We start from the raw sequence: 18,609 nt of genomic DNA on the forward strand, positions 1-18,609 counted from the left end.
CCGACAATGTCATTAATACAGTGTAGACATACAGTACAAAGTTGTTTTTTGTGTTTTCTGTGCTGTGTTCTTCCTCCTGTGTTCATGTACTGTATTTCCCAGCCACTAAGCTCCCAACCCGTTTGCCTGCCTAATCACATCATTCCCCTCACCTCCGCTTCTCTGCCCATCTCTTCACCTGCACTTCGTACTCTCGTCGGAGTTCTGCCTCGCCCGCATCGAGCCTTGATTTAAAGTTGTTTCTCCAAGTTACTATCGCCTGTCGTCTCCTGCGTTTGATTCCACCTGCGCCACTCTTTGTTACAACTGCTCACATACAAGGATCTATTTAGCTATTCATCTGCAGAAATAAATTGAAGTGAGAGTACATGCACGTACATAATGATGCCTTTTGTGCAAACATTAACGAGCTGAGAGACATGCCCGGTGTCAAACAAAGGCAGCAAATGATTTGGCCAACACTGCTTTTACTAAAGACTGAATGCTTCAATACATCAAGGCCCTGTGAAATTTCAACCAGATGCCTGAGGAGGTGATGCACAGTATTTGAAAACACACCAATTGCAGACTGGCCTTAATGTAAGAGTTTTCAGTGGACTGTCTTTACTCCCAAACTGGCTTTAAAATCAGTGTTTGTTTGCAATCATAAGCACTTTTTGTTTTTCATAAATGTTGCAAAACAAAGAAAGAAGTACATCTGCATCATTAAACAAATACTGTATATCCTTGAATGTACTGCATTCCATACCTATGACAAAAGCAAAACATTCAGCCTCAATTAAGTGTGTGTCAATGTGTGTCTCTGGTAATGTGTGCATGTGTGTGTCCACAGATGGATGTAAGTATTTGTGCATGTGTCTCTACACATACATCTGCCGGTCTGTTGGTGAGATCAATATCAAAACCCTTCAGAGGACTGAATCAAGCAGTTAGAAACGTTCCTTTCATCTTTCCCTCCCTCCATACCTCCTTTCTTTCCTTCTCTGTGTCAGAGCGTCGCAGACAATTGCTGGCAGGCCTTCAGATGCAAACAGCTGTTCTCAGATTGTCACTGTGATGGGAAACTGATTATTTAGTCTGCTGTCCCTCCTCTGGGACAGCAACAGTTTCTGTAAGCTACTGAGGACTCTTGAGAGGCTGGGTCCTTTGCCAGAGGCAGCAATAACACTGTAATAGTGGTTCCTATAAATGAACATCACAGACTTAAACATAGCGGTGAAAAAGGAGAGTGTGAGCCCCAGGAAAGACCTTTTGGGAACATAACGTCAGCATCTGTTTGGAGCTGTGGCTTTGCCTCAGAGAGGCCAGGAGTTAAGTGTAACAGGGAAAAGACTGTCTCTCATCACCTGGAGTTCTAAGTTTGTCGAGCTGGTGTTGATCAAGCTACACCTGACAAGGCCTGGATCCGCTCCACTGAATCACTAATTTTCACCTCTATTAACTCAATAATGTTAACATTTGATTGTTGCCATCCTGTGCTTTCTGGCCTGGGAGCTAACAGGAACAATGTGTGTGTGTAAAGGCTTTGTTTTGGCTGGACCTCTGTTGTATATCATTAAAAGGCCTGGTCCTAGTTGCTGAGGCAGCTGCAACCCACACCACAAGACCATGGCCCAGTCCTAAAAGGCAGTGTATATTTGAATACCATATAACTGCCAGGTATAAAATAAGTGGGTACGGTACAGGGAGGGAGAGACAAACACTATCTGCTGGGTTAAACAATAAGAGACAGACAAAATAATGGACAATAAAGCTGGAAAATAAAATGCAATCTAATAATCTCCTGATAAGTAAAGGTTAAAAATGATGCGTTATCCATTCTGTAACTATTTTCCCACAAGATCAGAATCGGTGAAAAAATGACAGCGATAGAGAAAACAAAGAATAAAAATGTTCTGCGTCTAATCAAGGTTCTACTGACAATAACCAACAACACATTTGCAAATTTCCAAATACTACTCTAGGAAACAAAAACACATAATAGATGGAACAGCATTGTTGAATTGACCTCCAGCACCCAACGCAAGATTGACAGCAAGTGGGCAGTCTTCTGGTAGAGCTCATGTTAACTGGCATTTGACAAGTTCTCTCTCTGGGAGTGTACCAGAGCCTAACAGTGCATATCAAGCTCAGAGTCTAATGTGAGGTGAGTGATGTAAGGTGAGGTGAGGCTGTGTGAAGCCTGAGGCTGCACACCAAAGCACAGGGCAGCGATCGGATCAATACTGGCTCAGCCACGGTGGAACAAGGTTGGGGTTGTAGGCAGCAAAGACACGCTTCTATTTTGCCTTCATCATGCATTTTCTTTAGTGTTTTACTTTAAAGATAACATGTATAATCAATTACTAAGTAATTGTTAAGTATAAATTAACCAAATGATGACTGGATAGCAAAGGGGCGTAAATTGTGTGTGAGTCTGTGTGTGTGGTAGGGGGGATTCCACAATTGCTCGAACCACACCCATCTTCCTAGTCTTGCATTTCTTTTGCATCTTGCACTGTTGCGAAGCTGTCACGTCGACAAAATCTGTCCACATGACACACACACATACACAGACTGACAAAGTGAAAACAACACCAGCAACTCACTGTGATAAATGGAGGTGTATTAAAACCTGTTCTTTGCGTCACCACTAAGAATGCACGGGTCAGGGTTTTTTAATACCCACACCTACCCCGCCCATTATGGGAGCCGATCCACACCACCCAACCAGCAACAATATGCCTAAATCAACCACAAGCTGCAACTTTATGCATTATAGTAGCACAATTGTCAGGACTGAGGGCTGTGGCGCTTGCTGCGTTTGTGTGTGTGTGTGTGTGTGTGTGTGTGTGTGTGTGTGTGTGTGTGTGTGTGTGAGAGAGAGAGTGACAGAGAGAGCAGAAGAGATGTTGGACTGTTGCAGCCAAAGCTTCTGTAAGTTAGTAATAACTAACCCGATAACCCCGAACCAGTGATATTTTAGAATAAGCTTACCCGAACCCGTCAGACCTGCGGGTTGTGGATCGACCTCACATCACTCGTCACCACCTAATATGTGAACATTATTCAACCATTCAACTCTGAAACCACTTTCAATAAAGCAAAAAGAGTAAGCACACAAGTAAAGTAATAAAGCACCTGCAACCAACAGTAGAATTGTTGCCTTGTAATACCAAGCAGATGTATCTGACCAATATTTTCATCTTGTCGGTGGGAGGACAGACACACCCAGTACAGCCAAATCAGAAACAGACATCCACAACTGATATAAATGTCAGTTTGAATTTGTAAAAACTCATAAATAATGGATGCACCAAGTAGGCTGGGGAGCATCTTCAATGAGCCCAGAGTGCCGAGCACGCTTTCTCATCTCCAGACCGAGGAGCCATCTTAATGACTGTGCCCGGAGACTTGGGGGTCTCCATCAGACCCCCCCCCCCCCCCCCCCCCCACATTTCCCCCAACCAAACCATCGGACCCCCCTCGTCAAACCCGTCCATGCTCCCTCCCACCACATATCGTACAGAGGGGAACATGAGCTCTTAAATTAAACATTCACAGCAGCGGCTGCTGCCTGTTTTAGGCAAATCAGCAGAAAATGAAACACACAGGGTGCCTCAGGAAGATCCATATGTGTGCAATTGAGACGTATTTTTAGCGAGAGTGGTGGGGTCTCTTAAGTCTTGCGGAGAGCAGAAAACGCAAATAATGTCATATCTCCTTTTTTGTGTTTTGTGGATAAAAGAGGCTGCTCTCCAATGTTACCCATTTGGGATGTTGGAAGAAAGAGTGAAAGAACAGTTTATCTTTGCCAATGCATTTCTTTCCTTTCCATGCGTTGAAAGGGAGGGACAGAGGAAGATAAAGATGAGTTTGGGAATATTTCTATTAAGGGCGGAGAGAAGAAGTGAGAACGATGAAAAACTAGAGAAGTAGAGGGACAGCTATTTCGTTCAAAATAATGTCACTGGGCTCCACGGCATCCTGCATCATCAGGTCACCTCTGTGGAAGGATAAGAGTGGATGAGGTAGCGACCACTATCCCCCTCTCCTGACCTGAATTCAGACAGGCAAACAGGAAATTGCCTACAGGAAGGAAGTCATATTTTTCACAGCTGTGCCCTGGACGAGGCGACATTGTGTGCGAGCCGCATTATCAATATACGTAAGCAATTTACTCAAGATGTCTGATGTCTGCAATGAGCCATTCACTACAACACAAAACTTGTAAGAATGACAAGACAGGCAGAGTGAGGCTGGTGTTTTTGTTGTAAATGAAAACGGTGGTCATTGTCTTTTCCTGTTGCCATTAAAAAGGCCTTTTCCTGCACCAGCTACAGATAAACCTTTGTGTCCCTTTGTTTTCGTTCTTGGATGGAGATCAAAGCACCAGGTCCAGACTCGGGGCTTGGGATGCAGGGATTTACTATATGGCACTTGCATCCTACGATACTCATCACATCTGCAAGTCACAGCGATAAATCAGATTGGCAGGCTGCACAGCATTACATACAGTATATATATATATATGCTGTGGCCAAAAGGCAACAGATTTTACTTTTAAAAAAAAAAGGAGTTTTCTTTAATATTGTTAAAAGATTTTTTTTTTTAAATACAGTTGCTCTAGACGGGGTCTCAAGACTCTTCTCTCTGTTATTGATGAGATATTTCATTCATCAGTGCAATACCTTAGAGACGTACGCACAGGAACATGCACACTTTCTACACGTACAGATGAAGAGGCCTGATCAATTTCTCTGTCAGCCAAAAAGGGTGGTTAAACTGGGCTGAGAGGTGGAGGCTGTGGAGGGTGGGGGAGGCGGCCCAGGGCCCTACAGGAAGTGATTTAATGTCCAAAAAGACATGCACTTGTTTTTGCTCTGTCTCTTTCCTGTTGTGTTCTGATAGGGACTTCCTCTCCCCAGTGGGGATGGATACGGGTGTCATCCGTCCATCCATCCATCCCACCCACCCCCACCCACCCACACGGAAATGTCCGTGTGGTTCTGCTGCCACGCCATTCCTGAGAAAAAGCTCATCAAACTCTTTGGAAATCAGCGCAAATAGTGTTTATGTTACATATGTAGCTGGGCAGGCGGGGTGGACACTTTGGACAGTTAAGCGGTTTCAAAAGGTGCAATCTTAAGATCATGAAAATGACACCAACCAGAGAAGGAAAAGAGTCAAGAGGTGAGAGGCCAAGAGGAAGGAGACATACCATTCATGTTTGTAACTTCGTGCACACTGACATCCCCAACCATTTGCATCTGCGTGTGTGTGTGTGTGTGTGTGTGTGTGAGCGTATGAGCAATAACCGTGCGTGTGCACTATGTATGGGGTTTGGAGAGCCAGAGGCCTCAACCCCAGCAATGGTAACACCAGGATGATCTCTTCCTGTCTGCCTCAGTATCTCTGAGACCAACTCCCTTCCTTTCCGTTAGAACACACACAGTTACAAGCACACACACACGTTTGTGTTGCCATACTTCTGGGTATCTCCTCTTGAAGAGTCTTGATTCTCTCTCCCTCTATCCCTTAGCCTTACCCAACCCTTAACCTTGTTCTAACGCTAATGACCTCTCTTGGTTTTTTTGGACGAATAAAAATTATGAAATCCAATACAAACACTACAAACGTAACCTACTGCCAAGGTGATTTTAATGCCTTAAAGAAACAGTATCAAAAACATTTTAGGCTTTACAAAGGTAGTATTATTTTAGTATTCATTAGTTATTATGGAAATTATGGATAAACAACCAATCACGTAAATTCCAACGTTCTATGTCCACTAAGAAATCTGATTGAAACATACAGATATTCAACAATAAATACTAATGAACATTCAAAAGGATAAAAATTAAAACAAAGTGATGTTTGACAAAAAAATTCAAAATAAATAAAGAATCCAGTGATATAATTCATTACTATCCTCATCCTTACTATCATCTTTTGTTACAGTCTGTCATAGATTTGGTTAGACTAGATACAGATTGTGTGGGCGTGTAAACCAGTGACCAAAGCACCCTATATGCCACAAAGCCTATTTGCCCTCTTCTCTGTTGAGAGATTTAATGCTGACTATCACACACACACACACACACACATGCGTATGTGCGCACATATTCACCTACAGATGGAGGAAATAAGCTCAGCGCTGCCTGTGTCTGCTGAGGATGTGAGGTGCAGTGATGGCACATTAACGATAGGACCCATGACAGCAGTACGCATCGGCCTCACTGAACAAAGCATGCAGCCAGTTTCTAATTCAATGAGGATTGTTTATGTGAAACAATGGCTCTCGACCCCACTGAGGGTTAAGAAAGGGTGAGAAAGGTGAGTTTGTCAGTGGTAGCTGGCCGATGTGTTTCTGTTTTAAGCTGCGGATGATCCCGTGGGTTTGATCGGGGCGTGGATGAGAAATGTCGCTGTTGAGCGGCAACATCCGCTGTTGTTCAGGTAACTAACAAAAAGATTGACAATGAGTGGGCTGGAAGGGAAATACTGCCAGACATGCTCAGTATGGTACCATAAAGACTATTTTGAGGCAGTGACTCATATACTGCATGTTTATATTTTAGTACATAATTATTTGGGGCCATTCTTATAGAGAACATCATAACCATGTAGAAAGGAAGAGTTTGCTCAAAGTATCATTCTGAGCTCATGAGTGCTGCTTTTGACATTGTGGTAACAACGCAGTCTCACTTATCAGTGGTCCACCCATAATCAATTAGTAGACAAATAGCGAGCAGCATATACTAAACAACATGGTGGATGCATAAACTCTGCTATGAACACAAGGGATTCAGTTGTTTATTTTAAAAAAAGGGCGTTATGATATAGCGAAGACCCAAGTCTTCGCTATATCATAGATCATACCATAAGGCAAATTAATTCACCATTCAATATTTACAAATTTCAAAAAATGTTTTTTAAATACCAGATAACTCCACATTGTTGTAAAATGCAATGCTGGAGTTAAATTTGTGGAATTTTATGGAGGTAAATTCAAGGGAAAAGGGGAACACCAAATTTATAAATTAAACTCTCATTACTTTTGCTATAAGAAGGGTAGACACAATAACTGTATAATCCAATATAATTGAGTTCAGTAATATGTGACACACACTATAATAATGATGATTCTATATATGTATTTCTCCTTCATCCATGCGTAACATTAGTTATGGGGCAAAGCTATGTGGCCTATGTGTGTGTGTGTGTGAGTGAATGGTTTCACTCTGGTATTTGCATTCCTCGCAGCCCATTTGGTCTATGCTAATGGAGTCTGCTCATGCAGAGCAGCAGGTCTTAATGAAAAACCTTTGGCTGGTGATCAGTGCTATTGATCAGCCTGAGCCCCAGCTTTAAGCAGGGCTAATTGATCAATCACCACTGGTTGCTTCAGATTAATGGAACATGACTGGTGCTCCCCCCCAAGACGTACCCACCTCTCATGAAGAGGCATGAGTTAGTGTATGTGTGTGTGTGTGACGTAAACACTTGATTGTGCATATGTTTATGTGGATATTGGAGTATGTGAGAGAGCAGGAGTGGAAAAAGTACTAGATATATTCTCTGTGAAAGGCATTTTACCATAATACACCAAATCTCTTTGTAACAGAGCTCTGGAGTGGCCATAGAGATACAATATATATATATATATATATATATACTGGATATACAGGGGCCTTAATTTACTAATTTGTGTGAACAAGATGATAATTAAATTAAATCGTTCCCACGTTTTGGTTGAAGGAGAGGGGACTTTTCGTCTGGGACTTTTTGGAATGGTAACTCTTCCAGCGGCGTGACCAGATTGCAGTCAGGTGGAGCGTGCCAAACACACTTTTGGAAAAAACGAGCGCAACATGTTAATGGTATGCTGAGTGCCGTTTCTCAGCTCCGCGAACACCGTGTGTGTAAGGCCCGCCCTTCGAGAAACACAGATCAGAGGAGAGGAGAGAAACAAACGCAACCAACGGTAAATGACAGCAAAACCCAATAAAGAGTTGATGGTTTCAAAACCAAACTCCCGATGATATTTTGCCACTGCAGAAATGCAGAGTCGATCACCTCTACATCTTAGGAATCGAGAAAAGTCCACACCTCTACTCACTTGGTGCACCTGGGCACTGGGTGGGATCAGAAAGAAGGTGTTATAATAGGTGGGTTCATTAGATGCTGGACAATCATGGCTTATCACATTCATTACTTTCACCTTCTTCAATCACAGAGCTCTCCATGTCATGACGCACTGACAGTTTTGATCCCGAACAATCTCTCTCACGTCATGTTGCTCACCGCAGCCACACATGTACCTGTAGGCTATTATAAATACAAATGTGGAGCTGCAGCAAGCCAGCCTCGTTTAAAAAAAGATGGCATGCAGGTGAAAGACTGGCAGGAACAGACGATCACGAGGGAGTAATAAGCAGAGTGAGATGTTTTAAGTGATATACAATTTTCCCCCTACATGCCTGTTGATGTGCAGAAGAATCTGTGTAGCATAATGAATCAAATCGACGGTTTGATGTGCACATAAGCACGGGGATTCTTTATTTATTTTACAACAGTCTGATGCTGGTTTTACAGAATGTAACCAGCAGGTCAGCCGTGCGTAATTGCTGTTTGACAATATGCAACATTACTCCAGTTAGAGACCCCAGCGGCATGCGCTGTGCTGGCTCTATGTAGTATATACACTTATCTTGTGCGTACGAAAACCAAAACATGGGAACTGAATTCAATTGAAGCCATGAATCGCTATCTTGTGCGCACAAATGAATCAAAACACGGGAAAGATGTAATTAAATAGAGGGAACAAATTATATCTTGTGCGCACAAATTAGCAAATGTTGGCCTAAATATGTATATTATTATATAATAGCTTTTGTCGTGGGTTGTAGAGTGAGCCTGAGAGAGAAGAAGTGGGAGGGCTCTCTTCGGGTTTTTGATTAACTGATATGATGGAAATGCTGGCCACAGGTGGAGAACCATGTTTTATTGTTTGTCCAGAAATCTTTCCAGTGTGGTACGGGAGAATTTAACAGTCTGTAAAAAATAGAATATAACTTGCCTCACCTTGGTTTAAAGATCTGCTAACCTATCCAGGATAATTCGTCTGGATTTCGTTTGAGTCGCGTGCTCTAGCCTAAATGCTGTTCTAGAGAATTTTCCATATTGACAAGAATATGATACAGATATAATAGGTTTTTGACATGTAAAAATGATTAAATGCATGTGTATTTTATGTGTCTTGCTGCTGGTGCCATAGCTGACAGACATGACACCAGCAGTCCTCCTGCCAGGAAGGACTGAAGTACACAGGCCAAAACAGGAAGCCCCAACAACGCCCCCATCACTCACTCACACACACACACACACAGGCATTCATACAGTAACCCTCCCATTGAATGACTGACAGGCTGGCTGGCCAGTGGTGGCTCCATGGAGAATTTGCGTGTGTTTGGGGAGGGTGGATTGAAGGTTCCAGCTGGCCTGTCATGGGACTCCCAATCGCGTGTGAATAGTACTCAGAGGGAGCTATGGCTAGCAGGTCCAACACTGAAACACTCAGCAGGCTGGAAAGGTCAACTGGGGTGATTTCAGCATGGCAAAATCAGGAATATGTCTTATGCAACAGATCACACGAGCCTATGGATGCTTTGGAAAAGGTCTATTGAAAACTGTTACGTTTCTAATTTGGATTAAAAAAAGTGTAATAAAAAAAAAAAAATAGATTATGTTATATTATATTTTGAGAACATGGGGTTCGAAAGCAGATTCGATTGAAAGATTAAAAAAAGACATATCTTCTATAGCGTTTGGTTTTACTGTCATTGTTTCCCCCTTTGCTTCCAAATCCTAATATTTTGGAAAATGACCAAGTAAAATGACTAAGTAATGAATAAGTTCATTACTGTACATTTCCGAAACGTTAAGCACCCTAGAGTCTTTATGAACCATCCTGAGCTAAGGACAAATGACATTTTTATTTCAAACCACAACATGGTGCCACTGCATTGCTCACAGTTCAGTGATCAGGGGGCCGAAAAAGCATAATGCTTTTATTCTGATAGGATCACAATATATAAGACTGTTCACAAACAACGTAATATTTGACTTTCCCAACATTGCAGCAGGTGAAAAGCTGAAGTACATCAACTTTGCATAAGGCAACAACAACAATCTCACATAGTGAATCAAATCACTAATTAAAACGCAGCTATAAACAACCGCCACACGCCCTGAAACCTAATATTTGATTGCGACTGGACAGCACAACCTGTCAAGAGAAAGTCTCAAATGGCAACAGCAAACCAGTACTCCTGTCTGTGCTGAAACCAGAGGACCGCCCCGATAACAAACGCACACCTCCCATCATATAGTTAACCTTGACCAACTAACCAGCCACACATAAACACTCACACCCTCTTATCCTTTGACTGACTCGCACACTTTTTGGAACGAGACCACACTTCCACTCAATAACCTCTGGTGTGAACTTAATTGTGTATATTCTGGTATTGAGTTTCGGACCATGCCTGGGCCCCGTAGCGCTCAAAGAGAAACAGGCGTTGTGAACTTGACAATGAGTGAGAGAGAGATAGAGAGAGAGAGAGAGAGAGAGAGAGAGAGAGAGAGAGAGAGAGAGAGAGAGAGAGAGAGAGAGAGAGAGAGAGAGAGAGGGAGCAGGAGACACGGACCACCCAACGGCTGCGAAGAAAAACAAAGCTGGGTGGAGAGCAGAGTCAGCTTCGATCACATTGGAGGCAGGACAGTTGGACATTGTTGTGTGGTAGCAGTCCTCCAAGGGTGAAAGAGGTGGAGAGACGGAGAAAGTGGAAAGCTGAAAAAGTAATCTGATCTTTTAGTCTGTATTTAGTAGCAAAATCTGCTGTTTTGTTTTAGATAAAAGCCTCTTTAAATGTATAATAATTCTTGATTGAGACTTTTTTTTCTTCATGTGGCTGAAATGATTACCCAGTTGTGTGATCATTTCCTGTGTGATCAAGGGGGTGGATGTACACATGAGCAGTCGTCCTCAGTCTTGAACACTGCTGTTTTATATTTCAGACATTTATCCCACTTTCACTCAGAATTCTGATCTCAAGACTTCTTATTCCAGGATATAAAAAAAATAAAAAATAAAATTCCTAAATGAGAATTCGGGTCACAAAACCCCTGTTTTATGTTGTGACATTATCTGGACATAGCTGATCAAACAATTAACACTATACAAATATTAACAATTAACTACAGATGTCTATCTTTTTCCAACATTGTACACACCCTGATGAACAATTCATTTAACTACTTAATGGAGAAAGAACAACAACACTGCACTGGAGGTTTTAAGAAGTGGGCTCGTGGCTGGCTTTGAATCACTAGATCAACTGGAGAAACCTCAGAAGGTAAAGTGACCTCACCTCCTTTCAGAATAAACATGTGCCCTTTATCAAGGTACTTAACCTTTTAGTGTGTGATTCAAAAGCACAAAGGATGCTCAGTTCACTCTCTTCTAGGTAAACAAAGGCTAATACAATATGTTGTCAAATAGAATGTATAAAGTGCTCTCTCTTATAAATATAAAGGACATACATTATCAGAATTACTTTTTTTATAATGTCGGATACAAAAGACTTAAATAAAAGTAACTTAACTTAATGAGAGTAACTTGTTCAATGATATATTAAGGTGATGTTGTTCCTATGTTGACCACCAGGGGGACGAGATATGCAGAGAGTGATCAGGGAGTTTGAGTCTAGGATTTTTTTTCAGTGGAAAGACAGTCAGTCAAGCATTGGTAAGTGTATGTGTGTCTCTGTGTGTGTGTGTGTGTGTGTGTGTGTGTGTGTGTGTGTGTGTGTGTGTGTGTGTGTGTCTGTGTGTGTGTGTGTGTGTGTGTGTGTTTGTGCGTGTGTGTGTTTGATAGAGAAAGGGACATCTTCTAAGCCCTGGAAATAGTTTTGTTTTACATCAGAGATTGTTTGGAAGAACATATATATATATATATATATATATATATATATATATATACATATATATATATATATATATATATATATATATATATATATATATATATATATATATATATATATATATATATATATATATATATATATATATATATATATATATATATATATATATATATTAAAGCAATTACTTCACAAACTAAATCATGTCAATACTATTTTTTTTATTCAACAATATGAAATTTAAATGAAATAAAGATGTGGCCTATTGAAAAGAAGACTAAAAGGAGTTTTCTGAATGAGTAGTGCAGCATTTCTTTTAATTAATTACCTTTCTAATGAACACATTTCTATACGGCCACATGATTTTTGTTTTACGTTTTTTTTTATCAAGTTACTCATGCACAGCATTAAAAGTGGAGAAATGAATTGAATCAAACTGATCTGCACTAACTGAGTGAGAGGACTAACAGACCTGCTGCTGTTGAATGTGTTAACCCAACACAGCCCATGACTTCAGTCTGTTTTTGTCATATGGTCAAAGATCAAATGCTGCCGTTGACCCCCTAAACTGCCCTGTTACCCAAAGCTCAACATCCCACTAAAGTGACTGATCCCCCCTGCTGTGTGGATGTGTGTGTAAGGAGTCAGTTACCTTTCTATGCAGATGAGTGCCTTTGGAGGTTTGGCTCAAGGAATTTTCTGGTCTCTCTGGAACACAAGGAATGGACAGCTGACCTGAAGACAGACATACACACACGCACACACAACAGACGCGCGCGCGCGCGCACACACACACACACACACACACACACACACACACACACACACACACACACACACACACACACACACACACACACACACACACACACACACACACACACACACACAGTTAGGTCTGCCAACAGTGTTCAGCTCCACTGAAAAAGTATTTGAATACACACACATGCACAAGCAATAAGTCATGTTCCAATGAATAATAACATATAAAAGACTATTATTTACATATTTGAAGTCAATGAGACATGTCAGAATTGCATGCATATTTTACTACTTTAATATTTCCACTAACATTGTGGGTGTGATTTTTCTTTTTCATGTTTTGTACTGAATAATGATACAGAAGCCATCGAAAAGCAACATTCAACAGAGGCTAGATGTGGTCTTACTGGTTATTTGCCCCCAAACACGTGCACTTGAACCAGAGCATCAATTAAATGCAATAATTGCTCATATTCTTTTGTAATTTTGTCATCTAGAAATGGACCACACCACTGCAATCAGGAAAAAAGTATGAGAGGGAGGGAGGGTTTTTAGCAATTTATCTACTTTTGAGTCATTCCTCATCATTTGTCATTGAAACATTGAGTAAAAATGAAGAGTTCCCTTCCAAAATTATTTATTCAGGACCTTGAATTACATTACGCTTATTATTTAATATGGCAAAAGATGAATATAGATGGTATAAAATGGCAAAAATGGAGCAAAACTCTGTAAATAACAAAACAAAGGTATTTCAGGATGTATTTGAACCATGAGTGAAGTTAAATAGAATAAAAATGATCCAAAGATTTCTCCTGTAAGATGCATTGATTTGAACCAAGTAGAGAGGGAAACAAGACAGATTTATAAAGGATGGCCCAAAGGTGGAGAATCATAAATTGGAGCCAATTAAAGCAGAAAACGAAGGCAAGACAAGCGTGGCTAATGATTCATCAACTTCTGACATTCTTTTTACATTTCAGGCACTTAGCTGATGCTCTGATCTGGGTCGTCTTACAATGACAGAGCAGGATCTGTAAGGGTTGTTCAAGGACTCCATGTGTCCAAGGCCAGATGACTGCTGACGGACACACCAGGGTGAGTTTCAATTCTGGCTAGCTGGCTGAGTAACATTTGCACCCTAACTAGGACATTTACTGCAGCTAATCCCCGAGATATTGTTCGTCCTCCCACCTTTGCATGAGTTAGTTTCTCATGTTTCTAGGGTTAAATCACAAGGAGCATATTACTTGTAATAAAGTGAGGAAGAATAGGAGGTTTAAAACATAAGCAGCATTAAAACTGCTGACTGTAGGATGTCCTGATCTGTCACAGCTTCCTAATGTTCAATTTGCAAAGGCTTTGATTGGGTTGATTGCTTTTCCAACCAGAGGAATCACCCACAACAGCAGTGTTTCCCAAACTATTTTTCGGGGGATATCTATTAATCATGAGAGGAGCGAATTTGTGTAGATGAACGTTCCTGATCATTTTTACTGCCATTTCCACATCACATTATATTATCTTGAATGGATAAACCAGCCATTTCGAAGAGATACACGTGTTATTAAAATATGTGAACTTTATGAATGAGACAAATAAAGTCTTTATCAGGCTATTTGATTATTTTGGCAACACTAATAAAATCTCCTGCGACCCACTTGTGGGTCCCGACCCGGTCTTTGGGAATGGAACTGCGCAGACAAACATCAATTGGTTAATGATTCAGAGTTTAGGAACCATGCAAAATATGGGCCATTTTTACATGTCAGGGTGAAAAAAACTTGGTCTTTACATTATTCATGTCCACAGCAGTCCAACAATCTGTATGTTAAACCTGAAAGTTACACAGATAGATATATGGACACAATCTCAGTAGGTATATCATTGTCACAAACCCATCCGCCCCATCTGTCTGTCTACCTGCCTGTCTCTCTCCTCTCGTTCACGGCCTGTCACGACTGCTCTCCAACAGGCCTCCTGTGTCTGGATTAATCTCTCTGGTTGACTGCTGATCTGAAGGTGGGTCGGTCGCCATCCACCAACACCAAAACTAATTTCACTGTGTCACTGCATGACATCCCCGCCCACCGTCCCCACCGGCACTCACACACACGCTGCAAAATATCTTCATCTGTCTCTGTCTCATCTACATGGAAGAGGGCAGGAGGGCGGCTGACTAGTCCGAAGGACAAAGGTCAGCGCATTGAAGGAGTTCATCATTCTGAGGTGTCAGAGCCGCTCTTTAGGAGAGCAGATGAAGGGGTGAGGATGAGAGGGAGTATCAGAGAAAGAGGGGGTGTGGGGGGGCTGTTTTATATTTATCCAGTTATTGGTTTTAAGCCAAAAGTTCGTCATGGCCTACGGAGTTGTCTGGCATCCACTTTGTGCGAATCAATCATTAAACTGGGTTTCACTATCACTTGTTGTCTTTGATTGCATCTTAATTATGAGAAACTACACACATACACACATATCTCAGACTAGCTACGAATGGTCATTTGGTGGCTAAAAACACACCAGAGGGTTTATTGAAACACCAGAAGCCGGTGGTCAAACACACACACACACACACACACACTTGGTCATTCAGAAATTATCACACAATGCATCCACTACACGTCTGGCATGAGGTAAACAGCTTTTAATAGCATCAAACCCACTGCAGTTTGTTTGGTACCATCTGTCCAGTCCATTGTGTTTCTCTGTTGTGGCTCTTTGGAAGCCCATTAGGTGACAGCTGATGTATGGGCTCTTACAAAGCCCCCAGCCAGGCCCTCGGGATCCTGCCATACTGTTCTCTCCCCGTATACTATCTATTTATTCTGTTTTGTCTTGTTCTCTCGTTTGTCCCTTTTCTGCTTCACTCAGTGTTTTCCAGTGGTGCTATGTCAGTTTAGTAGCGGTAGGAGTAGGGGAACAGGAAATTGTGTTGTTCTGTGTTGAAGGGGCATGTGAAGGATCAGCGCCAAAAGTAGGGCTTATCAATTGTGTTTTTTGCGGCTAGGCTAAGGTAATTTATTTTTGCACTTTTCCACAAGCTTATGTGTTGAATGTGACTATGTTAATGCAATGACGTCACACAAATGCAGCCATTGTGTAAGTTGGTTGCTATAATACTATTGTATTCTGATCCGTAAACTGTTACCTAGTAACATAAAATACAGACGATTTTGCATTAAAAGAGTTTTCTTAAGTAGAAATGCCGGAAAGTGAAAAAGTGTTGACCACTAATTCCAGGGTTAATTCAGGACAGTCACATGATACAGTGAGTGCAATTGTAAAACAGGAAGAACATCATTTAAACTTCTACAATACCCTTACCGGCCTACATCATGCATCCTTGTACGCAAACAAAGTGTGAGCACCACTTGCACATTCCTCCGCTCAATTCAGAATGTTTTCTTGTTTACAAAAAAAAAAGTTGTGAATGTAAGGAGGTTCCTTGAGAGGTTGAGGGGTACACTGGAGTTGAGGGGTGGAGGGGGTGAAAGCTGGGTTCAGGAAGTTTTCACTCCTTTCTTCCCAGGGTGCCCCTGGCCTCTCCAACATCCAGTCAAAGGCTGAAAAAAGCCAGATGCAGGCAGGATAATCACCACCTAATAAGAGGCTATATTGAAAGCAGGCTGGCGCTCATACACTACAAGCTTGAAAGGCATGTGCACACTAATACACACTGACCACACGTACAGACGAGACATATGCACACACATAGTCAGGGCAGGTGTAATTATGGTGCGTTTATGACACACTTCAGAAAGAAGCGATCACTTGCAATCTGTACACATGTGGACAAGCATGTGTACAAAAAAGCATCACACTCTCATATAAACACACAGACCAGATCCTTTTTCCTTCTTCTGACTTTAGTCCTCTACCGCCATCCTAGAAAAATGTTAGCACATGGCAAAAGATATGAATAATTTTGTGAAATGCCAATTATCAATTTAGCGAGACAGAACAGGATCCCCTCTGGTTTTGTGTATGGTTGGTGTCTGTTTTTGGTGTGACCCCATGGAATAATATGAGGCTAAGCATTGAAACTGTAGTCCTACCCGCACTCTTAAGAAAAGCGACAGGATTTCTCTGAACCTTTGGGATTCTAAATGTTGCAGACAAAATTGACCTCAAAAAAACGTATCGACGGAGAGCTCTCTATACATGGTTCATGAGCCCACATATTGGTTTTTGACTTGTGATATACAATATCTTATTTTGGCCCTCATTAAGTGTTTAAAGTTGATTTTTGCTTCCTTAGTATCTTGGAGCAACTTCTGATGAGTATGTTGGCAGTGCTAAAACACGAGAAAAAATCTGCTGACCACCAATCTTACATTTCATCAGAAACAAATGGCTCAACATCAACCAGCGTTGGTGGACTTCAGCCCAAACTGAAATCAGCACCATTAAAAAAAAAAATGTGGCACTACTGTGGTCCACTGTTCCATGAGTATTACAGCAGTGAACATATGTTTTCATCATGTGTCACTACAGGTTTTTTGGACACTAACGGGCTGATTTTGGCTGCACCCTTTCACACTCATGCAGGTTTATAAATTTAGCAGTGCATTTACGAACACTGACTATGTAAATGAGCACAGCTGCAGTGTACAACATATGAGAGTGCTGCTGCTAAAAAAAATACTTTTATTTGCCTTGCTTTAAGGCAGCCATTCCCTTAATTGTGTGATGCAGAACGGTACCACTCTGTGTATAATATTTAAGCAAATAAAAGACTGCAAAGGCAACAGGTAATGTTGGACAGACACTGCTTAAGTTTTCAATATTACTGTACTTTGTTCAGTCGAGTGATAGAAAATGTAGCACTGTGATAGTATGTGGACTTTACCTTCCCTCTCTTGTATGAATATTTGCTTAATTTCATTTGCACATCTCTTGGTTTTCTTTCCACTTGTTTTGTCACTTCCTCATCTGCCTGGTGTGCTTCTATCTTCCTAATACCTTTTTTTTTCACCTTTTCCAACTACGCTCTTCTTTGGAGTTTTGTCTTGTATGCTAAATGATTATTAGCTTTAGTTCTTTCTTTGTCTGCAAAGACATGTGAAACGCAAAGAAGTGCTTGCAACATCAGCCTTCTCTAGTTACATTTTCCTGCCCAGTGATGTTTGAGTAAAAGCATCACCATTTCGGTGGTCTTAAAAAACACACTGAAGTGGAATAACGTAGAAAAGCAGCAAATACACAAACACATGCAAGCCATGATTGTAACACACACAAAAAATATCCCTCGCTACAAACATATGTGCAATCCATCCATCCTCTCACACACAACACGACCATTAGTCCGTACACATCCCCCCCCCCCCCCTGTGGAACAGCACACCCAGTGTCCTGCTCTAACACCATCAGCAGCATCAAAAGGAGAATCTATATCCTCCTGTCTGTCTTTTTTTCATTTGAGTGACTATGTGGAACAGCAGCAGCAGCAGCAGCAGCAGCTGCAGCCTCTCTCCCTGCTTGTGCTCAGCCGGTAGCAGCAGTAGGTTTAGTAGGCGAGGCAGATTTATGGCGGTGGAGGTGACCTCTGGGGCCGTAACACGGTGATGGGTGAGTGGCTCTCAACAGTAAGCTACTGGCACTTGACAAAGTGCCCGAAGCAGAATGAATTTACTTCTCTTTTCCTCAATCATCAAGCAGCCACTGCCCTGACCCCCATCCTGACTGCTATAACAAGATCTCCCATCTCACAAGGGCCTGAAAAATTTACTGTCACATCTACTTTTCAATGAGCTCAAGTGAGCACTTCTTTCACCTTCAACGGAGCGGTTGAGGCTAACCTGCCCCAGTGTGTGTTTGTGTGTGTGTTCGATGTGGGGTGGTGTGTGAGAGAGAGGGAGATACGTTGGTCCGCTGGCTT

At 41.6% G+C, this 18,609-nt stretch overlaps 1 protein-coding gene across 1 annotated transcript in view; it reads right to left on the reverse strand.

The window, feature by feature from the left end:
* LOC142946406 (adhesion G protein-coupled receptor D2) overlaps positions 1–18,609 on the reverse strand; it is an 83,204-nt gene that overhangs the window by 5,511 nt on the left and 59,084 nt on the right. The window contains exon 23 of the mRNA XM_076087602.1: positions 12,622–12,704. Coding sequence (XP_075943717.1) covers positions 12,622–12,704 — 83 coding nt within the window. The remainder of the gene's footprint in view (positions 1–12,621; positions 12,705–18,609) is intronic.

The sequence above is a fragment of the Anarhichas minor genome, unplaced genomic scaffold (genome assembly GCF_050575085.1).
Source record: "Anarhichas minor isolate MPS153535 unplaced genomic scaffold, ASM5057508v1 ptg000010l, whole genome shotgun sequence".
NCBI classification, from domain to species: Eukaryota; Metazoa; Chordata; class Actinopteri; order Perciformes; family Anarhichadidae; genus Anarhichas; species Anarhichas minor.